The sequence below is a fragment of the Hylaeus volcanicus genome, chromosome 2, assembly GCF_026283585.1.
Source record: "Hylaeus volcanicus isolate JK05 chromosome 2, UHH_iyHylVolc1.0_haploid, whole genome shotgun sequence".
NCBI classification, from domain to species: domain Eukaryota; kingdom Metazoa; phylum Arthropoda; class Insecta; order Hymenoptera; family Colletidae; genus Hylaeus; species Hylaeus volcanicus.
Window position 1 is genome coordinate 6,533,729 of NC_071977.1, and position 26,587 is coordinate 6,560,315.

The following is a 26,587-nucleotide window of genomic DNA, read 5'->3' on the forward strand; positions in this document are numbered from 1 at the left end:
CCAAGTATAATTTATTTCTTTTATTAATATTATTTATTTACAGTGATGGAAAAATCACTATGAATATGAATGCCTAAAACTGAACAGCAACAGTTAATCGATTTGCGATCTAAGACGCTGCCGCCGCAGTCTGGTTTTGTTTCTCCATTTTCCTCTTTTCTCTCCTTAGAAGTCGGCGTTCTCGTTCGTATTCTTTCATTCGCAAATAATAGCTGAAACAAGGAGACGTTACAGTGACAAAATTTCAGAGAAAAGATTGATATTTCTGCTACAAGTAAATGCATATTTGATATTAAAAGCTTACTCTTCAGCTTGACAACGAATGTAGGCGTGTTGTTCTTGTCTACAACGAGGATGTATAGGCCAATGTCTTCTTTCGCAGGCTGTATATTCTAAGTACTTGTGAGCACAATAATCTCTGAATCTTTTTGGAACTTTGCCTGCTATCATTTCTTGCTCTGTTGCTATCATTACTATAAGGTAAAATAATATTATTAACCGATATAAAAAACCCCAAGAAACAAAGTTTTTGCATACAATTATTATATTACTATATTATATAAACTAAGTTTTCTTAAATATCATAAATATTACAAATAATACAAAGAAATATTTGAATCAATGGGACAAAAAATGTATGAAAGACCATAATGTTCTTAAGATCGTGTGAGTATTTTCAAATGGAGGATCACTTAACTCATTTTAATTAATTGAAATGATTGAATTCCTCTTGACAGCAACCTTCATGTAATATAAAGAGGATTATCAACAAATTATAAAAGTAATCATAAATTTTGAAAATTTAATCAAGAAAAAAAATAAAGAAAACTTAGAAAATTCTGGATACTTAAAACATATGCATATGTTCACCATCAAAAGTGGCACTTAAAAAACTGTTCACAAAATATTTAAAAAGTCTTGTATACAATCCATAACGAGAGGAATAACAACGTGAGATCTTCATTTAATATAAGTCTTCAAATGTTCGTTCAAATATTGTAGTTTTTGCACACATAGTTATGTCACTGGTAGAACACTCATACATGAAAGCAATAATAACAATGCAAACAAACTTTGGGACGATAAAAGAAAACCGATAACGACCGAATCGTTTGTTACCAGCTGATTGAATATGTTGTTTGTACAATTATGAAACATCGAATATAAAATATCAGCAATTAATTTGAATTTTAAGGTTAGAATGGAACAAAATACTTGCCCCTTTCTTTACGACCATTAGGAAATCCCAATTGCGGATCGAATGACGGAGGTTTGAAGCTGTCCGGGAAATCACTCCAATTTCCAAAAGTTTTTAACACGTTACCCATTTTTGTTAGATGTGTTACCAAATTATGATAGAAATATCTACCTAGCTGAAGACGTAAGGTAGTTCACTCCGCGAGATGCTGACATCTAGCGACACTTACTTACGTAACCTATTATAGCTATTTACATATGAAAATACTAAACACGATTTGACATTTGCGGAACAGAATTGAGACAGGCATCGTTTTTATTTGATTAAAAATTTCGAATAAGGAATAAGAGATTATTTTTACTTGCACTTTTTACAAGATTGAAAAATTTGACAAGTTCGACTACTTTGAATAGGTAAGTTTGAATGTTTAATTTTACATGGGAAAAGGGATATATGTACGAAGTTTAGAAGAAACGATTTATTCAAATATCGCTGAAATAAACATATACATATATTAAAAATTGTAAAGAATTTGAAAGGTGATTGGTAGCCTGATATTCATTTATAAAATCGCTTCAGGGCAATTAGGTTATATCAATAATTTTATTCTTGAAAATTTAAATTATTTCTTAACAAACATTCAAGTTGTGTAGCACATTTCTTATTAGCTTAACAAACTGTTCTTGCTTCTGCGAAGAGTATCAATCAAATACTTACAGCAATAAAAGAGATCATTCTTGTTTTATTATATCTGAAAAATTTAATCATCCTCTTCTTCCATTGCTTCAGGTATATTGTTTCCTAAAACATGTCAGATAATATAATTAAGAATCAATGTCCTATATATTATGAAAACTATCACGTACCAGTTTGTAGCCTTTCCTCATTAGGCATATGTCCAGCTTGAAGCAATTTACTAAGACGTTGTACTTCTTCAAGGGAAGAAGCATTCGTAATAGCCTCCCTAATTTTGTTGCGTTCCTCTAGTGTGGTTAAAGGTTTATCCGTAAATGCACCAGTAGCTTGTGTTTTTGCCTTTTTAGCTATCTCACGAACCATTTCTTTTCCTTTCTTACTTCTAAAGTAAGCAATTGCAGCTTCGCGCTCCTTCATTTTAATTTTCCTAAAATCTAGAAGCCTAAGTTGTGGAAACCTATATACGACATATTGCCTGTACTGAGGTTTTGCAGAGACTGGATTTTGTAGTAGACAAAGATTAGTCAAATTCTTTAACTGGGTCAGTGGTTCCAAGTCACCAAGTTCTTGAATCATATTTCCAGTTAGCATAAGGGTTTCTAAGTTTGGTATGCAATGCTCCAATCCTTCCCCAATTCTAACAATACGATTATTGTTGAAAAAGAGCGTCTTGATTCGTTTTAATAAAGGAAACCCATCCAACTTCCTAATATCATTGTCTGAGAAATCTATAGTGTCAAACTGATCCTGAAAATAATTTTTATTTGGAGCTGCAAAGTTTATTAATGCATTTCAAACTTAACTACACGACAATGTTAAAGAAACAATTCCATCACACAAGAATTCATATCTTGAAAGTCCGTGACTTCGTAAAGTGTCACGAACCTAAATAAAGATCGCGCATAACCAACAAGTATGTAAACAACATCACAAAATCAAAGAACAAGAATTTATTGATATGTATACTAACCAGAGTTGCGCCCAAGTTTTCGATCGTAGGTATTTTGTATCCTGTAATACAGAAGAATTAAAAGAACATTAAAGAATTAGAAAATTAACGACAGCTTTGAGGTTATACTTGCTCAATGCGTTTCGCCTACACACCTCTCAGATCCAATTCACGATCCTTTACAGGATTTATATACTGCATAGATTGTTGTATTAAATCTGGCGTTAATTTCACCATTTCTTAATAATGTTGTTATTTGTAACCACTATGAAATGAAGGTTATCTTGATAACAACAACAGATCGTTGAAGTTCGTCGCGAGAGTTAAGATCTCACAGTTGGCAAGAATGGATACTATGAAATCTCCCTAGTATAGCAAACGGAACATTCAAACAGTTTGATATACATTTCGCGGGAACAGTATAATAAATCTGAATTTCTAAAAAAAAATTTTGCCTGATTTAAAACAAAAAGAAAAAACGATGAAATAGGAGTTTATCGAGAGCAAAACGTTGACTGAATTTTAGCTGAAAATCATCAACGATACCATGAATTATTGAAAAAAGAAGTGAAAGACTTCGACGAACGTGTAATAAAGTCGAGTACGCAATGATCGTTAACGTTTCCTCTTGCAACAACCAGTAACTATTTCTACGAGCTAAGAGCAAATATAAATCCTCCGGTTACGAGGTATAATAAGTCTACTTGTGTTCGATAATCGGTGAAAATACAAGGAAACCTTCAATTTCCCCGTATACGGTTCTGCATGGATAATGACGGCGGCAAACGTCGTTTAAAATTTAACATTATTCAACAGTGCCATAAAAAACGAATAACAGTCTCGTTGATACTAATATTATGGATTTCTCTTTGTTATGGATTCATTCAAACCGTTTGTTAAATAGAATTTATTAAATTTCCATAAAATGTTTAGTAAGATTCTAAAACGCAGTAAAGTATTGAAGGAAGTCTTTCAAATCTGGAGACTTCAATGCCTTGAGATCGAAAGTAACGGTACGATCTTGCTGGACAATGTCCGCCAGTCGTAGTTAAAAAGCTACGAGCACTTTCAGGAACGTTCGACGGATCGACAGATGTAAACGTTTTACGTCAGTTACGAAACTACGAAAACACGAAACGAAAACGCTGCGGGGTACGAGAATGTTTAGAGATTATAAAAATCTCAATGTGGAGCTTCTTCTGATATTCATCTTTAATCGATGGGACGTGACGCATTTGACTTGCGCTTGCGTTCCCTGAAAGGAATGTAGAATCGCCGTGTATTCCTAAAAACAAGCTGCAATTTAAATGAAAATGAATCGATTTTAAATTTCGATGATTACAAGGCAGACTCGGTTGCATTTGTTTGAACAATGTTCACGAACAGACGTCAATGTCACTCGTTTATAAATAAACAAGTCAATTTTTATTTACACCGGCAGCCACGTTTCTTGGACATGTGTGACATCATGTTCATTTATCAGACTTTAGTTTTTAAATATGCATACAGATATAGATAGTGTTTCGTGGTCGATGGTTCTAAAATACGGTCAACTGCATCAAGTACGAAGAAAGGACATGTCAAGTTTCCACCTTCAAACTTGGTATGCTTCAAAATTGAAAATATTGAATTTATGTTTAAATTATTATTCAGTGATGGTAGAATGCATCAACGGTCCGTGATTCCGTAACTAACAAGAATAACCCACAGACTTGGGACTTCCAAGTTGGAATCCCATACGCATTACATATGCTTTCTCAGTAATCTGTAAAATCGCAGAATAAATTAATGCATAGAACGCACGTCACATTCGCAATCGATTTCAAGAACGCGGAAAGACACATACAGAGACCATGTCGTATTTATAATTACGGCCCGTTTTTTTTTTGCTCAAGAAGTACTCACAAAAAGTATTGGACTTGAGATTAACTTACACTGGTTTCATAATGTTGATTTGCTGATTCTTATCAACTATATCAAGGAGAAGGGATAATCGTAAACGTCGCTTTTTGTTTCATTGAGTTTGGTTTAACAAGCCGTATATTAACGACATGGCAATTATCTGATCAGCAGTATGTAAACTTTGAATTCGATTTATATTTACAAAATTTATACGCATGGATAACAATGGAATTGTAGCAGGATATCTTTCGTGATAGATGCGTAATAAGCGAGCATTTTTAATGACTGTTGTTCTCTCCTCGAAAGGCATTTTCCATACTTTGACGTCATTGAATTGAAAGTCAAATAGATTAGGATTAATGTAAATACGAGTAATGCTGCAGAGACTATGAAAAAAATCACGTTTATATAGAGGGGAAAGGAAGTATATAAAATTTATGTGTTTTTGTGCTACAAACGACAAAGTATGTCTTTTTTTCTTTTTTTTTTTTAATGAATTAAAAACGATTTTATAACTATTACACAGTAAAATGTGAAATTAATTCAGCTAAGAGGGTATAGATGCGACTAAGTAATTCATCAACGAAAAGGTTAATTGCTAATAGACATAATCGAGACACAAAATATCCAGTTTCGAGTCGTGAGTCTCCAACTTATTATGTCCTGATGTCATATATTTATAATAGAATAATATCTTCACCCCGAGACAATTTATCACACCTTGTTTGCTGCCGAATTTTACATTTCTGGCATTTCGTCGGGTTCTGTAATCTTTATCCGAGCTCACTGAACGTACTTGCCATGTTTTACTCGTGCCAGATCCTCTTTCACTACAATTGGGTTAGTTGTACGCAAGATCTGTCAAACGTACGTCCTTGGGCCACTTTTACTTAAATATATTTAAGCGATTTTCCGCGCGTATGTAATTACTACCAAATGTATACGTATACATATATGTATATAGGTGATGATGTCGCTCGATCACTTATGGTATCTGATCGCAACTGCGCCGCATCTGTTAATTGGAAGGTTCGGGATGACCTTCGTTTGCGCTGGTGCAATGTGCAATTTGCATACCGTGCAACTGAATCATTTTCGACCTCTTTTCCTAAACCTGAAGAGGGCACCGTCGAGCTGAAACGGTGTGTAATTTATGTTTTATAATCAAGAAGAAATTCCGAGGATTAAATGTCTCTCGTAATCTTGAACTTCATCATAAACTACACACAAGAGGATTGCTGACATAATCAAACAAATATGAACATGCGGTAAGTTACATATTTGCATTTCAATTATTTTAAGAATAGGTACTTCTGAAGATATCCCGATAAAGGGACGAATTACTCTAGGTGGGGGGACCAAGGAGTTAACAGTTGTCGATTGTTATCCAGGAAGTCTTAGAAATAAAATCGGCGTTTGCTATTATACTTTCAAAAGTCTTGGTCTTTTGCTGAACCGGAAACGGTTTACCAAAGATCGTACCAGATTAGATTAACGAAGCTATTGCCTATAATAAAATAGTCATTCCTATCCGCGGAGTTTCCATTCTAACGACCTCGATAATCCGGCTTTACAATTCCGCCTCCCAAACTGTGGAATGCGATTTGCGTAACATCGTAAGCGTGACGATTCTTCGACTCACCGATTACGCCAGATTCACATTTTATCACACGTTTCGCCTCGATTCGTTAATACGGACCTAAGATTCAGCTTCGTGCGGAACGGCGCAAACACTTCCTGAAGATGGGTCCAAAGTCGACGGAACGCAAGATTCCAAAGACAAGATAGCGAGACGTCATAAAACTGTCATCGAGAGTTACTGACTAATAATTTTACCGAGTAATAATTTTAATTCGCTGCTCCTGAAAGAGTGGGTTTCCACTTTATCGGGTCAAAACATCGATTTTTTCTTGCACCCTCCGATAGTATGGGTTACATTTAAGAACGTACAGTGTACATTTTATGCATTACGAGCCTCAAGACGTATTTTTTCTAAGCATTTATCAGAAATAAAAATACAAACGAGTTCCTACCAAGGAACATTCCTTCCAAGTTCCACCACAACATTTATCTTCTCGACCAGCAATGTAGAGAACTTCCTCAACGATAAATGGAACTGGATGATCCAGTTTTTACCAACCTTGCGTGGATGTACGCGCTCTGCTCGACATCGGTGGCCGTGCACCGACGTAGAAGCGAAGGGAACGGCGAACAGAGATTTCCAAACAGGGGCGAAGTCAACGGTGATGTTTTATTGAAGGATAAGCTAAGGGATACCGTGTAGGAGGACTAGGGTCAAAAGCAACACAAGGATAAGTTGTGACAGTGTCAGTATCAATTTGAAGATTGATTAAATCGGAAACAAATAAAGGCTAAAATTGCTTCCCTTCGTTCCTCTTCCCCCTATTCGTGAGATGACTCGTAAGCGTGTAAACTTTACACTGTAAAGGTACAAAGTAGAACTCTAACTGTACGATTATGCGAGAACGTCCTTGGGCGCGACGAAACTGAAATGTCATGCAAGCACACAGTGATTTACAAAAATTGTTAATGAAGCGAACGGTTCAAGGTTCGATAATGGAACGACCTGAGCCAATATACGATGTTGTTGCGATTGTAACGTAATCGATGTAGATCTCTATCGAACCATTTCAAACAACGGGACTAAAAAATACATGGGGCCTAACGAAATCTTAAGAAGATTTCTAATTTCGATTTTTTTATACATACTTATCATCAGCAAATACGGATGAATGAATGCTCTCTGACAATTTGAATGCTATTTCATGAAAACAATGAAGGTTCTAGCGTCATAGTCGAGCGTCATTCGAATGTTGAAGCAAATAACCGGCTTTGAGCTGAATGGCAAGTTTACAAGTTTGTATGGCCTCGACATCCAGGGTTCCTGTTATTCGGTGTTCTTATCTAACAAAAAAATTGAAAAAGTTTCGTGTGGCGTTTTCCAAGAGTATTCTTTCAAAGGCGACCACTGAAAGTGTAACGTAGCATTTGTATCGCTATTGGGATAGATCATCGAGACTTTTAGAAGAAGGAACAAGGTCTAGAGTCCAGGGAAACAAATGCCACTATCACCAGCGAGGATCACAACTCCGCGCTCAATTAGCACATTGCAGAATGGCACGGCCAAGGTCGACCACAACCGCCGTATGAAAATATACCTCCATAAAAGTCTCCCTTTCTGGTCCGTTTTCGCTGTGAGCGCAAAAAGCCGTTCTCCAGGAACCGCACATTCCTCTTCCACGTTCTGCAACCCCGCGATGCTTCTGTCTTCGTGTAGTCTCATTTGTCTCGTTATAACATCGCACACGTTTTGTTCGATAACGTAACGATTAAAGCGAACAGGGTAAGGAAAACGTAAAAACTCCTTGTGACGACCACAAGGAGGCTTCACTGTTCTTTTACGTATTGGTTTTAATTTCCATTTTACTGATTGTAGATGAAAAATATTGGCAAATATTGGGCGTTTGAAATGTCATCATGTGCAAAGTGTTTGTCGCGAATATGTTAAACGAGTGGCACGTAGCGTTGTGGAATGTAAGAAAAATATCTTTAAAAAACATGCGAAACATAAAGATCTGTCGATTGACGTCCATCATCGATCAATCTAGAAAAGGCATTTGTAGAATTGACCGTAAGTAATCGATCTGTTATAATTAATTCAGGTTCCAGAAATATCGATAAGCGTCTCTAATGGCTAAGCAACGTAGCGAGTGTATCGGACATTTTAAAAACTAACAATATGCATTTATGCATCTCTGCATAAACAATGCAGTATAATTACGTTTCGCGTAATCATCGGTAATGTTTATTCGCTCTTCACGTAAACAACCGATTAGGATTTTACAATTCAGAAAAACATCATTTATGGTTTATTAACGCTACAGAATCCAACACCTACGTGAATTATAATGAATGGTACATTACCAGCGCCTCTAATTTTAGTGTAGCGTTATCGAGACAGTCCCTGTTCTGAAATATATTGGAGTTAAAGTTCACGAGGTACACCCAGAAAAGTCTCATTCGATGAACGACCACCCAATGTCGGTGGTCGAATCGCACACAATGCACGATGGTAAATTATATGAAGACCTAATGGCGCTCGGCTTGGAGTCGCATGTATGCGGGTGGCTTGCGCGTCCGTCGAATACTAATTTTCAGCGGCTGTGCACAGTGACTAGTAATGGAATGAATATTTTCGCGTGCGAGCTGTTACAGTCTCGTGATAAATTCTACGCAATACAGAATGACCCATCGAAAGCAGGTCGCCTTAATATCACCGTAAGTAAACAAAGAGTAATCGGCGTTGTCACACTTCTGTCTCGATATTACAAAAAAAATTGGTTCCAGCGTTGAATCGTATCAGGCGAACCTAAACAATTCGAAGAACTAAGAGTCTTTTTCTCGCATCGCACTGTTGGACCTTCCAACGAAGCTTCTTTTCCAAGAACAAATTTCTCAGAGCCAGTGATTTGTTTCAATTTGATCCGTGTGTATGTTACGAGGAGAAGGATAATACATTATTCATGGACGTTACGGGCGAATTGTATGTGGAATATCCATTTCAGAAAATGAGCGAAATTAGATATCATCCGGAGGTACAGTACTCTCCCCTATAATCTTGAGAACGTTGCTTCGCCAGGACGAGAGGCCGTCGTGCTGACCGCAACTGCGGAAAATACTCAAGGCTGGACGCAGTCCACCTTGCGGAACATTTTTACACGGGATATTTCCGCGCTCAATTTAACGTTAATATCCTCAGACATGATAATCCGCGAAACATTAAATCAGCGAAAAGAATTCGTGAAATGTACACACGGCTCAACGTACGACAAACACTCTTTGTTTATGCGAAACCGTGTAGCCCCCGCAAACAGACACTTTCTTGTTTTATGTTCTCTGACCTTCCGTATCTCGTATGAATGAATCAGATTAATGTAACGCAGACGATGAACAAGCATTCGGAATAAATCATTCGTTAATAAGGTCTCGAACGAGAATATGTACGCGATTATCTGTCTACCAGATGTCTGACTCTTGACAGCATCATCTACTAGGAGAGCGTCTTGGTCAGTCCACGCTCGATTGCATAAAAACTTGCTAAATAAATATTACTGGAAATCCTTATACGAAAGAACAGTGACATTTCTCTGATCTCTAAAAACTCCAATCCCATTTCATTGTAACCTTTAGGGCCCAAGAGATTCATCCTACCACGCAACTGAGGAATTCCAGTAACGTGGTACAAGGTCGTTCGTATTTTCCACGTGGAACACTGGCATTAGATATCTCATGTCGTTAGAAAAAATTGTTAAATGACACCCCTTATTGGGGCACGGAAAGTCTCGCCCCCCCAAGACAACGTAAAAATGGGCAAACGTGGAAAACGTGTAGAGAAAACACTGAAAGGACTTGTGGTCGAGCACAAGCGATCCTTTGATCTTTGCGTGGCAGCATCCACGCGAGGACGGGCGTACGCCAATGTTACCATCACCGTGAGAGGTCATTGAACGTACAACAAAACGCAATCATCGTCCACAAGGTCCCTGCTCTCGGGCATAAAAGATGGCAGTGACTCGGCAAACGCGGAGGGAGAAGACAGGAAGATACGCCTATGTTATTAGACGAGTTTCGAGACCTTGGAAACTTCCGTCTTTGAGTTATCCCGTCGAAGCTTCTGGTCTCCGATTAATCGCTTAAATTGGTGATGATAACGTGTGCCGCGTAGAAGTCTATAAATCCCGTATATACACGTTTCCTATGTAACCATGGCGTTATTTACGCGTTAAACGAGTTGCAGAAAATGTATGTATCGTATTGTCATGTAGTGCATAGTCGACACGAATGTTAAATGAATGCATCGTTAATTTAAGCATTGTACGCAAGAGTTACGTTAAAAAAATATCTGTAATTTTGGAAACCAAATTCGAATTGAATCCTAATTTTTTCCTTGGCGAATGCTGATTCTCTTTACGTCACTATTGTAATGCAAAGCGCCGCCGTAATCGTATGAATGAATACAAAATGTGAAGAACTGTTAACGCCGCTGAAATATTCCGTTCAAAAATTAAAACGAAAATATCAATAGACTGCGTCACAATTCTTTTCGACATATTGTGTCGAGCAGGTATTACTCGGCACTTTGATTTAAGAAAATCAAGAACTCAATATATAAACTGACAAAATTCGCAAACCTTACGACGAGAAGTCAATAACCCCTACACATGTTCACATTAATTTAGCAAATGTAAAACCGGAAACAACAGTCTCGAGGGCAATGAATACGAACAAAGGCCTATCAAACTGGATTTTGATTTTTTCCATAAAATGTATTGAATCGAGTACATAGCCAATTGACTTTTCTAAGTAGGTGACCTCTCGTATGACTATTAATAGAGAATTACGCAACTTTCACCATGTAATATACATGGAACATGAGGAGAACACCGAAACGTTGATTTTAATATATTTCGATTTCACCGAACTCTCTGACGTCAAGTTCAAAAGTGCTCTAATTGACGTAAAAAGTGATCCACACGTTGACACGTGACTCGATTCGACAAGAAAATTTGCAACCTCAAACTAAGACGTGACATTTTACGATGTCGTTATCCGGGACAATAATTACCGGAGGATTCGTGCACCAACGCCGAATGTTTAGCTACTGTTCGAAAGGCACGTACGCGTTCATTCACAGGTTATCGAATTTACGTAATAGTCCTCATCGAAATTATCTAAATTCCATAGGCGTCGAATATCGGGAAATGCGAGCAACCTGTAAATCAACTTATCGTTCCTCTTACCGTGATACGAGTTTCTGAGATCCTTGAGATATTCACAGCCCGTGAAATGAAATATCCGGGTTTAAGCAGTGCCCTTGAAATACTTGATTCGACCAAAGCAATCGATGCCTCATCGTTTTGTTGATACGTCTTTGAATTCTTTGCGAAGCTGCAACATCGGAACGTGCGATCACAGCTTCCCCCTGAAACTCTGGAGCAGCATCCAGATTACTCTGTGTCATCGTTCCTTCTTCCTGTAAAAAGACTTTCTTAATTACTTTCTAATCTTTCTTAATGAATTTTGTTTATGAGCTGTTTGTCAAGAGCTCAGGAAATGATGGATTTGAATTCAGTTACAAGTACGTCACAACATCGTACGATTTGTATAGATCGATCGCGGAACAAAAAATTGAACGGTCGCTTATTTCTAGAATTTTCCGTGGATGCGTTAGGACAATCGTGGAATTGAAATCAAATCGAGCGAAAAATTCCTCCGTGGTACCGAAACCTTACGTTCACGTTATGCATTGCTGAATCCTAATCGACGGTTAACGTTCATTATACAAGTGACGCTCGTTAGCATAAACCGATCGATGTTGTTGCTACTCGATACATCGAGTGGTGTATGAATAATTCACCGTTTATGCGTCGCGATGACCATTTACCTAGTCTCGGTACCCATTGAATTCTATGTCACGAACGACGAATTCCAAAATTCGTAACGATGAAAACATTGCTGGACGAACACTTGCATCGACTTATTATTGAATGAGAAGCGCAGTTCGGCGCTAGTATGGTCGCCGGTTGATCGACGTTTATGAAACCATTCAGATCTATGTATCTTACAAGAAGCACGAAATATTGCGAGGAATGTTATAACGATGCTATATGATAATTAAATCGTGGCATTAATTAATTTTTTACGAAAGACTTAACCTTCAACCGCCTGTTACTAATTTATACGCAAGACAAACGTACACTTGACACGAAATAATGCAAATCTAGCCCACCTCCATTTGAATATACGTATGCACTTGTTTACTCGTTTCGTCTTAACCATCTTTTAATATCCGACATGTTTGTAAAATATGGAAAAACAGCCAGTACAATTTTTTGTATAATCGATTTAGTGGAGTACAAAAAGAAAAACAGTACAATTTTTACCTGAAACAAATTAATATTTGACCTAAGCTACATTATAGAAAAAAAAGAGGATGCACATATTACGTCTTCTGTCGCCGATAAGTACCAAGCGTGACGCAACTCTGATGAAGTTTAGTGTCCATATTTCTCACGATCGTGTACCGGTTATTGTAATACGATGCATGCTGCCAAACAAGTAGTTTGTCAAAGTAAAAATGACTTACAATTGTTGTTTTCAATTAAACGATTAGCACGTTTCGCTGCCCATAATAATGCATGAGGGCACAGGTGTATCGAATAAAAGTCTGAATAAACATTGAATATACGATTCGAGAGGGTTTATAATTCGTACTCGTACACTTGAAGAAAAGCTACGTTACGTTGTCGTGCGAATATTTATGAAGGGTGCTGTATGTGTTTCTTCATTCGTTACAGGGAGCTACTTATTCGGTTGCATACATTTTACCAAACATTGTAATTTGTCACTGGGACGATCAATTCTCTACCATCAACCGTGGTTCCGTTCACTGAATCCCTTCCATCGAATATACTTGGCTGGAACGAGAGGAGCGAGTACAACTCGTTTTCAAGAAGACAATCACGCCTAGAGATCCCTAGCGAAGACCACAAAAGATTGTTCTAAACACAACGAGAGTTGACTAAAAACGTAAACAATGAATTGAAGGGATAGAAAACAACAAAAGTTTGCAGAACGAACAACTGAATCGACTGGTTATTGCGCAACCAATTCTATTCAAATACTAAGTTGCTTTTGACGTCTCTGAGGCTTTGTTTAATGTTTAATGATGAAAATTATAAATATGAATATTAATGAGTGAACTTAGAGACTTTCGGTTACGACTTCGTAAACTATAATCAGAAATTTAGATAAATATTCAATTGGAATTTACATTTCGGTAACTCCGAGTTTGCTTTCCGTCGATTAAATTAATTTTGAAATTTGTACAAATCCTAACGGCAAGAAAAAACCCTCCCGTTTCGCTTCTTCCCGAGCCCGGTAGTCCGCAGCTTACCGATTAATCTTACCGTATCGAGAATCTTTTCTGATAAGGAAGCATGCTAGTCCAAATACGGTGTTCACGTACACTGCACGTTATAGATATCCATCACTTGGCTACTGGCTTTCGGCACGAGTGCGTTAACGTCGGGGGTTTCAAAGGGTTTCCGAAGAGATCGACTAAGAACAGGTGTTAGCGCGTAAACTCGACTGAAATTCCCGGTCGCACGGAACGAAAGATTGTGTCACGTTTGGTCCTCTTTGACGAGTGGACAACGAATTCCTGTGCGATGGCGATCACCGATCGAACGCTGCGACGAAGCTTCCCGAACAACGTCTGCTAACGACCCTTGGACGATCGAGAACAATTGGTTCCAACGTAGCTTAGGTGGGGTACGGTTGTTGGGCCCCACGACGCCGGGCGGGTAACGTGCAGGTACAGGTGTCACGAGCTTATGCCGATATAAAACACGGTTTTCATGCTTGGGCCTTCAGTTTCCTCGAAGGTGGTCAAGCACGAAGGTGCTCTGCTCGGCGTTGGATACTCGGACCGATCTCGTCGTAGTGGTGATCGCGCGTCTTGCTGCAACCGGATTGATTACAATTTCGAAGGGAACAAGTTTGAAAAGAATACTTCGGAGTGCCCTTCGAATTCACGGTGAGTAGACGTTTTCGTGCACCAATCCTTCGAATCCTTTTCATTGTGCAGTGATCAATATTTAGATTTTTTTTTCTTTTCATTTGTTTTGTTTTTTTTTAACTATGTTTTCACAATGGAACCGTTGGATAAAATACACTTTTGAATTTGAACATCTACTTTAGAGGGTTAGTATTTTATTTATTTTATGTTTTACTGTAGTATAAGTTGCACTTTGTTTATCAAAATAACTCGAGACAATCGGAAACATCCTGAGATATACTTTTTTGTATGCGTATTAGGGCTACTTTGCAACTGATTTAAAAATAAAATTAATTTGAAGATCCGCGCGCGTGGTACTTGGCAGAGGGAGAACGATTTTAGTCCAAGGTTGAAAGCGAAGTAATTGATGGCGCTGAACCCATAATCTTTCTACTATGGTTACTTCGATAGGTAGCCACATTTACGATATCCAACCTCGAACAATTCTATTGTATTCAAGAGGGATGAAGCCTTATTCGATGTTGAATCACCCTTCCTTGTATTATATGCTTTGTTCTCTTTCTCATTAGCATACGTGCGGTCGATATACGAAATAAAATAAAGAATAATGAAACCCTTGGGAATGAATAGACTTGTCCAGAACCATACTAAATTTACGATGAAATAAAAAATAAATGGAATAATATTTTTGCTTGAAACAGAGAAGAATAACCAGAAATAAATAATTTTCTGTCGATTAAAAATAATTACGACCGACGTAAAGATACGCTAACTGCCCATTGTCATTCAATTTTGATTGTTCTTCGATATACACTCGCGACGAAAGTCTCTTAATTCAGAAAAAAGGAATAACGTTTGTTTCCTTTGTTGCACATATTTCCGAGAATTAATTGTCTAGGCTGAAACAATGCGTTTTCTAATCGGTGTTCCCAGTACAGACATTATACACTTGTTTCTTGTTAGTGTACAATAACAGCTCGGAAAAAACTGATTGGGATTAATTAACTATATGACTAATGTGATTAAGTTGTCTAAATCTATGAAGGTAAAAATTAAATGTAACGTAAATAGGACTTGCCTTCTGCGCTTTTGAAAATTGCACTTTTCATTTTTCTCGAAATGTTTTTTTTCTTCTGAGCAAACGTAAACCGTGCATAAGAAATTTCTGAATTTAGCTAACCAAATTTAAACGCAACGCGTGACTCTCGAGGAAAAGAATTAGCTTGATAATATTAGCGCTCGTTCACTTCTTTTTCTATTCGACGAACAAAGGATATTAAATAATGGAAAAGTTTGGCTATATAATTTCAACTGCGGTAGCGAGAATCGATCACGCATCTATGGTTTGAAGGGTTTACCATCGCCACAATAAAAGTTGTTTAAATATCACTAGAGACTACACGCATCCAACTTCAATTTAGCTCGAAAACTCAAATAAGAAAAGTATTGCAATTATGTCCAAAACAGTTTCCTAAAGCCAGGAAGAAACAAGGTTCATCGCACGAAGAGCTCACGGTCCGTAAGACAATATTTAACGCAAACAACGATAATTACAGCTCGCGCGCGTTGCGCAAAATTATAATTACCGCTAAAAGTGCCGGTGATTGTTGTCATAATCAAGGCAAAGCCTTCTCGCGTGATCGTTAATAGCTATAATTATTGTCATCACCTGTCTCTCGAGTGAAAACTGTAGGATGAAAATTCCCTCGATATAATAGTTCGCAATTCGCGATTGTCGTGACTTATCGCGTTTGTCATTTACGCGCGTTTTGCTTTCGACTGCTGAAATCAACCGAGCCACTCCAAATTTTTCAACAAATCCTCCTGCGACGTGACTTTCGATAATTTGTTACTCGCTAATCAGTTTCGTTTCAATTGTTTACAGTACTTTTTCGTTCGCGATTATGAAAGCAGGCTGAGATTACTTCCAAAGAATTCTTGCATATAATGCTCGATCATTTTACGTTGCACTTCGGACCTACGTATTTAAAGCGTTAAGGTCCAGACCAACCAAACCTTCGTTTTCTCTCTGGCACGGTTCCCGAAACATGTGTTTTACTTTCCTTCGCAAGAAAGCAGTTCACGGTCGCGCTTCTCGCGGCAGTGGTCCACCCGAACTTGGCCATCGCCAGAAATGCAGTTCTCCCATTTGTAATCGCAGTCACGAGCCTCCGTAATTTTCTCATCAGAAACGAGCATATATGTTGATTAATGCAATTGTCCTTCTCAAATGTGAGTCGCAATTGCGACGTGCTTCTCGACAAAAAAAAAAAAAAACAGGAAGATCCATGATCGACGCCTAGTCGAACGCACGATCAAGGTACAAGTTTGTCTACGCGAGGTACCGATCGTGGGATCAGTGAGTGGCTTTCGGTATTCGCGGCCTTCAAACAAAAGTCGATCGGAACATAAACATTGGTAATTGTGTCAATTACATAATTTCAGATACCGAATGACTCGACTGTTACACTTGGAAAAAACTGCGTGCATGAAAATAAAAACGTGGAAGAAAATTTAACGTAAAATCTCGACGAAGGATACGTTTCCAAAGGAATGAAATTAAAATCCGTTTGGAATATCAATAAAATTGATGTTTCGTTAATTTGTTTCTCAAAAATTCCCTACGTTCTAATTTGTTCTCGATCAACTTTACGCTTGATGAACCATAAAAACATAGCGATCATGGAACAAACTCTGCTCTAATCGGAAGCCAGTTCCCGAGTTTCGCGAGCAGCAAAGCGATAATCGCATTACGCTCGCGAGACTCGTAATAAAAGCACGGTATACTTTCATTAGTAGATAAACATATCAGAAGGATGCGCCTGACCGGACAGCAAATGACGCTTAAGAAGGGAATCGGCCGACGAGAGAGCAGCGGTTCCAATTGCATCACGCGACGCTACATGTCCCACAGCTTTACATTGCAAATCCTTTTAAGTTGCCTGTTTCGCGCTCGCGCCTCTGGCTATTGTCCCTTTTGCGGTGATTCGAATGCGCGCATCACGCGCTTCGGGGAGATGGGATAATAAAAATGTCGGACTTAGGATAATATAGGAATCGTTTCCTTGCGACAAACAGTTTCCTTCCTTGACAGTAATTGCAAGGAACAAGAAGGATTCCAAATGGATTGAAAGGGTTCCCTCCTGCGATAGAACTTCATTATTTAGTCCCGTGGCCACCGCGAACATGATCATTTTATAAATCTCGCGAACGTGCTTTCACTGGATGGGAAGTCATATTTTAGATATCCGTAGCGTTTATTGTTTGCTAATTTTTTAAACCGACATAAAGTAAAAAGTGTTCGAATAAATTATATAATTTCCGAGTAGAGAAACAAAGAAAATTGCGAAGATCAGTGGAATGTTTCTCCGAAAAGTTTCCCTGTTGATCTTTGGTCTCATCGACGCACCTTTGAGATCACTTTCTTTAACGATTTCTTTCCGGCTGTCTGTTTTTTCCTGCGCGCTTTACATCGTCCAATCGGCTCGTGTTCCTTCTTCGCGCCCAGTCGTTTAATTTTTACATCGTTATTATTTACTATAGTTCGCTTGACCTCAAATTTGTCGAACGTTTTATCGATTTACATTAGACAGAATTATTCAGGAAAGGAGCACGTATATATTGAACGCACATTGCATTGAATGCACTTCCTTCTGGAATTTTTATTTTCGCGTACAAATAGGGTGACATTCTGGACCACAGCGCGGTCATTCGATGACCGCATCGCATCGGGACTCGCGTGGACCATTAATTTTCATTGGACATGGACAGATTAGCGAGAAAAACAGTGTCGAGGTGAACAGTACACAAGCATGTTTCGCTCCTAATGATCTTGAGTCATGTGATACGGGGTTGCGCCGAAGGATTGCGAAACAAAGAATGAACGCAGCACGGTTCGGACCGATATTAATTGAGAAATTCCGAAGCTACCGATAAATTTCTATTCCGGTCAGCGACGACGTAGTTCTGGAATGGGCGAGCGGATTTGCGAAATCAAATCGCAAATTTGAGCCACGCCGGGGCGCTTGTGAAACATAGAATAAACACGTTCCATTGGACGTTAAGTCACAATCGACGATGCGATTGAAAAATTGTTATTCCGGTCGCTGTTGACGAGTTATGGGAGGACGAGCAGCTGGACTCGTTAAACTTAATCGTGATTTTTAGGATCAATAAACGATTAGGAAACAAAAAACGATGTCTACGTTCGGTGCATACTTATGCAATAGACTTGTTCCATCGACGAGTAGTCTCTTTGATCTATTTATTGATTGTATCGAAAGAAGCAAGGCGTACCGAGAACAGGACCTCGAAGTTACTCTAATTACTTCGATGTTAACGCTCCGCTATTGTCGCATTGGTACACATGAATCTGATGCAATGTAACTCCTCTACTTAAAAAAAAGTGCAGTTACGTTATTCAATTGTACCGATACACAGAAGCGAATAAAAGTAAGATAGGAATGTGCAGCGTTTATAGGCATTTAATTTCTGCTTACGTCAGTGTCGAAGATATAGCTCGTGCGGGCACGCTTCGGATAGCACGCGTGGAAGTTGATAAGAAATCGACGCCACTGCTGAGTTCGCTTTAATAAATAGCCTAGTAAGGTTGACGGAGTTCGCCATTGTCGGAGCAACTGGTTTCGCGAAGACAACCGAGGAATGTAGAAGACTGACGCAAATGCACCATAAGGCTATCAAAGGGAACGTGACTCGTTGATAGGCTGGAGTCTATTACAGAGTTTACATCGTCGGGTGAAAACGTAACACCGGATGTTTCACTGCGTTGTACGAGCTCACGTGATGCTAGTTAAGAGTTTTCGTGTAGCGTGCTTGCTCTTTAAATTGCAAAGAATTGCGAACGCTAACGAACTGGAAAATAAGACAATTTAGAAGATGGCTTTGTTACAAGCATCAGGATTGATACAACGTAGATTACAATACAATTCTCGGATCGGACTACGAAAAAGATATGTCGAAGCATTGATCCGTGGGGCGAGCCAGGCATTCGTATTGTACGCGATGGCAACTCGCGGAGTCACAAACCGGGTTACGAGATTCAATGGCTTAGGATTGGACGGGTAGGGGCTGCATGTTTATGCGACGAGAACGGGTTACTTGTCTGCAGTGATGGGGCTGATTCGATTCGACCAAGGTGATAGGGATACAATTATAAACGAAAAACAATTTCAGAGATACGCATCCATAGACAGACATTGATTAATATCTAAAATTTCAAATCATTTGACTCTGACAGCTGACTGTTTTTGCTACGCTGACTAAAATTAATAGTATCGCTTCGGTATCATTCCCATCGCTACGCGTCGGTCGGTGGAGTGTTCGATAGGCCCAGTCATCTTCCTTTCTATCTCCCTTTCAGCCCTAGTCGCCTGGCACTGGTTGCAGATCGAGTTGCAAAATCGACGATGAAATCGTTTTTGTACAGCTTTTCGGGGAACCCGTCGTTCGTTTATGATTTCCTAAATTTTGCAAGACCGGCTGAAAAAGCGTCCACTCGTGGATTCTCGTACTAGCCTAAGCCGAATACTGGCCATAAAATGTGTAAGATAATTGCATCGGTAGCGCACAGTTTTGTACGTATACTTACCATTATCAAGTCAATAAAAGATAAATCACTACCTAGCCTATTGTTTTGGTACAGCGATTCGATAAAAAACAGTGGAAATGTAGCTTTTCTGCGAAAATAGCCTTGAAGCCGTCTATTACTGGTGCTCTTACCTTAACTATCGAATTGGCAAACAGTCGATCAACCGGTTCCCCGAGTACCTGCATCGCATTGACTTGCCGAGCCGAAAATCGTCTTTTACGATTTATTTTTGTTCAGAGATCGAGACGCGACCTTAATCATCTGGTTTTCGAGTTAGTTAGTGATAAAAGAGAATAGAGGACCACGAACGGAAATGGTAGTACATTTTTTGCGATGTTTAACTAGACAATTGGTGTGGAATCGCGAATATAACGGAAACAGTTAAAAAAAAACCAATCAATTATGGTGAAAAAATGTTACTGACTGACAACACTTACGTCCATTATGGAGATTATTTCGAAACATGGTTACGTCTATGAATAAGTGGTGAAAAACACGACCAGATATCTGTTCTTGCGGTTTACCGTTGAATAATTTATGCAGGCGTTTTAATTACAAACAAATTTGCTCTAATCGCAGTGGTTGAAAGGAAATACGTATTCCTAACGGCAATCTAGACCGAAGGTCGGCAACCTATCTAGGAATTATATGTAATTGAAAATGTACTACTAAGGTTGAACGAAACGTTAACACGTATTTATTTGCTCTATTAACTCTAATCTTGTCGGTACTGTTGTACCGATGTTTTACATATCATATTTTTTTTTATCGAAACGGATTGAAACTCGCGCGATTAAATTTCTTTTCATGTCGTACAGGAAAAGAACAGATGCCTTTTGAACTTTACGCGCTTAGTTTACAGCCACTTGTCCCAAAGATCGCGCGGATTTTCAATTGAAAACAGGCGACGAACACTGGAACGTTATACTCGAATGAAAGGAGAAGCGAATGAATAAAAATACCCGTTCAAATCTCTAAAGTCAACGAAACTGTGATGTAAATGACACGCTACCGTCTTCCAAGCAATTTGTATCGGTAATCATTCCAAGGCTGGGGAACCTTTATTTCTCTTTGTTCTAAAATTTCAAGTACAATCGGATCGTTTGTTCTTCGAATTACACAGGCGCATCCGTCTGGCTCCGCATGGAGTCGATCTCGTCTTCGAATCCAAGTCCGCGTTTCATAACATTCGCGTCAGCGCGTTTAGCCTCCTTTTACGTACGATTCGTAAAAGGCATTAACGTTTTTAAGTGACCCGTAAAGCCATAACCAATCCTGATTTAACCTTTCAACCGATGCTCTCGTGTACGGTCGAGCTTGGGTAACCGATGATGAAGTTAATAAAAACCGTGCAGATATAATTAATGAGTAATCGAGGACAATCGTACGAGATCGTTTACTTCACAACATCTATTTATAAGCATGATCGTTAAATAATAAATTACGAAATATAGCACAGGAACTTTTAGTATGAAAGGTTATGCCACCTAAATGTGCCTTTAGGATGCTCGACGAATTAAGTAACAGTGCATCCTTTGATAATTTCAGATGGCGACGGTTGTGCAAAGCCTGTACGACAGCTACCGAGACCTGATGGACAACAAAAGCGACCCAAGGGTAAACGGTTGGGCCATGATGAGCAGCCCGTTACCCACCCTAGCTATCTGTCTGTCTTACGTCTACTTCGTCAAAGTCCTAGGCCCTAAGCTGATGGAGAACCGCAAGCCGTTCGATCTCAGGAAAGTCATGATATTCTACAACCTCTTCCAAGTGATATTCTCCACGTGGCTGTTCCACGAGGTGAGTGCCTCCTCTGCTGAAACTGTTAGCCCAATCGGTCGACGTATCGAGTTTCGAAGTGTAGATTATGAAAAACATCGCAGTTGTGACCCCGTGGACGTTTTACGGCGATTATGAAAGATTACAGCGGAGCGCGTAACCAATAAATTTGCTCGTCGAGTCTCGTTTAAGTCGACGTTGAAAGGCACGCAATAAACAAGCCAGAGGGTCTCACGTGGACTCCTTGTTCTCTTTGTCCATCGCAGTCCTTGGTGTCCGGATGGGGAGGTCATTATTCGTTCCGTTGCCAACCTGTGGACTACTCGAACAACCCGCTGGCGTTACGAGTGGCGAACGGCTGCTGGTGGTACTACTTCTCCAAGTTCACAGAGTTCATGGACACGATCTTCTTTGTCTTGAGGAAGAAGAACGATCAAATCACGACTCTCCACGTGATTCATCACGGATGCATGCCAATGTCCGTCTGGTTCGGCGTCAAGTTCACTCCTGGTAAGCGACTCGCCTCCTTTCTCTCGAAGATCTCGTCGTTTCCTCGGTTATTGCTTTTAATCGCGCGTAATGCACTCTGTGGTGGGATTCTGAGACGATCTGGTATATTAAACGCAATGTTTCCCACGTCTGTAGACATTCAGGGTTATTTAACCCTTTGCACTCCAAGCAGTTTGGCTATATTCAGGTAGCCAACTGCAAGATCATTTTTCTTAGATTTCTGAGTTATGGGATGGCTATGAAAAACTCTTTGCAGTTTGTTACATTATACGACTTTTTTTTTAGAATTTTACATTTAACTTAATGATAAATTGTGGGCAGTGACACTGACCGTAGGAGTATAACGTCTTCGAGCGTCTGGGCAGAGCAGGTGGCCTTACGAGTGCAAAGGGTTAAATAGAATAAATAAATAACGTTTGGAGTTTGATACTCCGTAGAAAATTCCTTCGATTTTCTTCGTTCTATCTATCCTGCATATCTAACCAACACTTGTGCTCGTGTATGTATGCCAATGTATTCATAATAGTACAACTGGAATTTATAAAACGTCGAAGCACCGAAGGTCGCTAAACGGATTGGTTCCTGATTCCTGTTACGCACTCTCTCTTTCGATCAACTGTAGTTTCATAACATACGACAAACGCACGTGGCACTAGTGCCGGATGAAACGTTAATATCGCAGGAGAATAACAACGATTATTCTTTATTGAAGCCATTACCTCAACCTTGAACAATTTAAAATGACAGGTGGTCACAGCACGTTCTTTGGGTTCTTGAACACGTTCGTGCACATCGTGATGTACTCCTACTACCTGCTGGCCGCCCTGGGTCCGAAGATCCAACCCTACCTGTGGTGGAAGAAGTACCTGACGTCCCTGCAGATGATCCAGTTCGTTCTGGTGATGATCCACGCGTTCCAGCTCCTCTTCATCGACTGCAACTACCCGAAGGCGTTCGTCTGGTGGATCGGGTTGCACGCCGTCATGTTCTACTTCCTGTTCCGCGACTTCTACAGGGAAACGTATAAGAAGAGGAAGAATTCCCTGGCGAAGGAAAAGAAGCTGGAAGAGGAGAGGCGATCCAACGAGAGCAGGAAGAACGAGAACGAAGCGACGCAGAGCGAGTCGAAGGAGAACGGCGCGATCTACGCCAACCAATACAAGATGGCGACGGGGTATATATCGGACAGTGGGCTGAGGAATCGCGTGTTCATCGACAACAGTGGCTTCGAGGAGCTGCCCACGTTGAAACCGTGAACACCCTGCTCCCGACCACAGGCAAACAGGCCAGACGGAGTTCTGGGTTTTGATTGCTGATCGAGGATCCACGATTTCCGTTGCCTGGGTTCTTCACGCCCACGACGAGTCAGGGCCGTTGAAAGGGTTTCTCTTCTCCGAAAATGGCAATTCGGATCAGCCGACTGGCTCATCCTGCGCGCGGGATACGCGCGCATGAATTTACTATTTTCACGCTTTCTGTGCGTGTTTGTGTACGTGTTTGCTTGTATGTTCCAGTGTAGTACATGTAGCGCATGTACAAATGAATGTAAGATGTAGAGTAAGATAGGACCGAAGAAACGTTGCCGGGACGATTGCATCGATACTCCTGTAAACGGAGTTAAGTTTACGCTCTTCCAGGTGAGTCTCTCGTCGCGTCTCGGAGTGAACCGAAGGTTTCTTTTTCAAAAACTTGTGTTTCTCTGACATCAGAGGATCTCATCTAAAGAAGCCTCGATTAGAAATGGGTAAAACTCTCTTGGAATAACAAATGAAAATTGATGACGCTTAACGTGGAACATAATCTGAGTACACGCGTCAGATTTCATTTCTCGTTGTACAAATTTTTTATCTAAAGGAGAGTTTCACCTATATCTGGACTATGTTCTTAAGCTCTTTTGGTATGAAACTCACGGACTTGTCTATTAGAGATAGTCTTTCATAAACGTCGTAATCGTGAGCGTGTAGCGAGCTCTCACGAATCTTGTCGCTGCCAGGTGGCGACGTTTCCATTGCTCAAATCGCTCGACGATCTCCTCCAAGTCGTGAGCTCGCTACGCGATCGCGGTTGTCCCCATTCAAATCATAAAACTGAATAAATGTTGTTTGTTCTGTGAGCATTCACCAGATATTATGATCGTGTGACGAATCGTAGGCAAACGGATCGTTAAAATCGCTTTTTTAGATTAATTTATTGGAGATAGTATTCCTTTTCCAACGCGTAAGCAATCGATGAAACTTCGAGGCCTAGCCAATTAGGATACTTTGTTAATTTTTATAACGTGGCAGTGTTTCCTGTGGGTAGTTTCCGTGGATAGTGTTAGTTTTACGACGTCAGTTTTTTAATAACTACGCATACAACAAATTCTTACCGTTAGCGTTTGAGGATTTAAAAAAAATTCCGCGCTGAACTTGTTGCCCTAAGTAAATATAGACATAGTGCGATGAAGGCAACACTTTCGATGTGTAGAATAAATAATTTTGTATAATATGGACAACTCGTTGCCGACAAATGATGTATTTATTTTATGACGATTAAATTGTACCGTTTTTAATAAACAAATTTGTCAATGGGTTGTTTTCAACCATCACCTACTTTCCTAAAATAAAAGTCCTTATAGCAATAAGCCTTCTTTTTGCGAAGGATTATTTGACCATCATTCTATTAGAGTGTAAGGTACAATAAAATATAGTTTGAAAATAGATCAGTTTCGGAGAATTTTAGTAACGCTCTAAGATAGCTGAAACTTTAAATATGCTGTTAATGTGTGTTCGGGTTACGATTAGCTCCCACACTGACATTTTTAAGTAGAGTGAGAAGCAGAATTACAGTCAGGAAAGGAATGTTATAGAAAGAAGATAGTCAAAGGTCATTTTTCCATTTTATATAACTAATTCTTTAGACCTACATTCAAATATTCGCGCGTTTTCTGATAATCGATTGATCTGCCGCGTAGCGGTGAATATCTGAACTATTGTTCGAAGTCCGTGTAGCGCCTCTATCGGGAAAACGCTCAAGTTTGTCGAGAAATAGTTCCTTTTGTCACCGCTAGATGGCGTTGAAGGCCTACTTTTTTACCGACTTTGTCGGTAAATCATTTTTTTTTAATGTATAAACAGAATTTTACATTACGATACGCATTACGAGCATCAAATTGACTCGCAGTTTCTTTGTGGAGTAGAACTGAGTAAAAATTAATTTTTTTAGCAAAGAAAGAAACCTATTTTTTTGCGCTGCTGTTGGCGCCATCGGTGAGAAAAACGCTCAAGTTTGTTGAGAAATAGTTCTTAATTCTCCCCGATAGATGTCGTCACATAAATGCTATTACTTATATTACAGTATTTACAAATAATATGTCATATTACGGTTAAAAATGATCTTTTAAATACACTACGAGCACTATGAATTGAAATATAACTGGGAAAACGTTTTTAGAACGTTTTCTTCTGCAATGTGACCTTGGCGACATCTATCGGGGAGGAATAAGAACTATTTCTCAACAAACTTGAGCGCTTCCCACACTGATGGCGTCACTAGCAGCTCAAGAAAATAGGTTTCTTTCTTTGCTAAAAAAATTAATTTTTACTCAGTTCTACTCCACAAAGAAACTGCGAATCAATTTGATGCTCGTAATGCATATCGTAATGTAAAATTCTGTTTATACATTAAAAAAAAATGATTTACCGACAAAGTCGGTAAAAAAGTAGGCCTTCAACGCCATCTAGCGGTGACAAAAGGAACTATTTCTCGACAAACTTGAGCGTTTTCCCGATAGAGGCGCTACACGGACTTCGAACAATAGTTCAGATATTCACCGCTACGCGGCAGATCAATCGATTATCAGAAAACGCGCAAATATTTAAATGTGGATCTAAAGAATTAGTTATATAAAATGGAAAAATGACCTTTCACTATCTTCTTTCTATAACATTCCTTTCCTGACTGTAATTCTGCTTCTCATTCTACTTAAAAATGTCAGTGTGGGAGCTAATCGTAACCTGAACACACATTAACAGTATATTTAAAGTTTCAACTATCTTAGGGCGTTACTAAAATTCTCCGAAACTAATCTATATTCAAACTATATTTTATAATATTTTAAAGTACGTGTCATTCAAATAATTTAATGTAAAATTCAATTCAATACTGTGCTGTTCAATCGTACCGTCCCTAAGTGTTACTCGACAGAGCAATAATAACTCTGTCATAACAATCCAAGTATGTGCATTTAGTGAAGCAAGTCATCCGTAGCATCGTCTTGACAAGTGGAAGGCATAGTCACGCAGCAACAAGTGAAATTGAAGTGGAGGTCCCTGGTTTGAAGCAGAAGCAGATCGTCGCGTCGGT

At 39.2% G+C, this 26,587-nt stretch overlaps 3 protein-coding genes across 5 annotated transcripts; 1 reads left to right on the top strand and 2 right to left on the bottom strand.

The window, feature by feature from the left end:
- Positions 1-5: 5 nt before the first annotated feature.
- On the bottom strand, positions 6-1,479 carry LOC128872427 (NADH dehydrogenase [ubiquinone] 1 beta subcomplex subunit 7). The gene is made up of 3 exons (XM_054115093.1): positions 1,220-1,479; positions 305-473; positions 6-212 (listed from the first exon to the last, which is right to left on the bottom strand). Exons 1-3 carry the CDS (start codon positions 1,326-1,328, stop codon positions 110-112), a joined length of 381 nt encoding a protein of 126 aa, XP_053971068.1. The 5' UTR covers positions 1,329-1,479; the 3' UTR covers positions 6-109.
- Positions 1,480-1,672: 193 nt separating this feature from the next.
- LOC128872426 (probable U2 small nuclear ribonucleoprotein A') lies at positions 1,673-14,014 on the bottom strand. 3 transcript variants are annotated; one of them, XM_054115092.1, is made up of 7 exons: positions 13,736-14,014; positions 11,567-11,799; positions 2,999-5,879; positions 2,865-2,905; positions 2,433-2,641; positions 2,065-2,351; positions 1,673-1,999 (listed from the first exon to the last, which is right to left on the bottom strand). In XM_054115092.1, exons 3-7 carry the CDS (start codon positions 3,078-3,080, stop codon positions 1,959-1,961), a joined length of 660 nt encoding a protein of 219 aa, XP_053971067.1. In that variant the 5' UTR covers positions 3,081-5,879; positions 11,567-11,799; positions 13,736-14,014; the 3' UTR covers positions 1,673-1,958. The 3 variants fall into 3 exon arrangements, with proteins under 3 accessions (XP_053971067.1, XP_053971066.1, XP_053971065.1); XM_054115091.1 differs by having other exon boundaries at positions 1,687-1,999; positions 2,065-2,641; positions 13,795-14,014; XM_054115090.1 differs by having other exon boundaries at positions 1,687-1,999; positions 2,065-2,641.
- A 191-nt stretch (positions 14,015-14,205) lies between these two features.
- Positions 14,206-24,830, top strand: LOC128872422 (elongation of very long chain fatty acids protein AAEL008004-like). Its single transcript, XM_054115083.1, has 4 exons — positions 14,206-14,364; positions 21,503-21,754; positions 22,000-22,243; positions 22,991-24,830. Exons 2-4 carry the CDS (start codon positions 21,503-21,505, stop codon positions 23,497-23,499), a joined length of 1,005 nt encoding a protein of 334 aa, XP_053971058.1. The 5' UTR covers positions 14,206-14,364; the 3' UTR covers positions 23,500-24,830.
- The last annotated feature ends 1,757 nt before the right edge of the window (positions 24,831-26,587 follow it).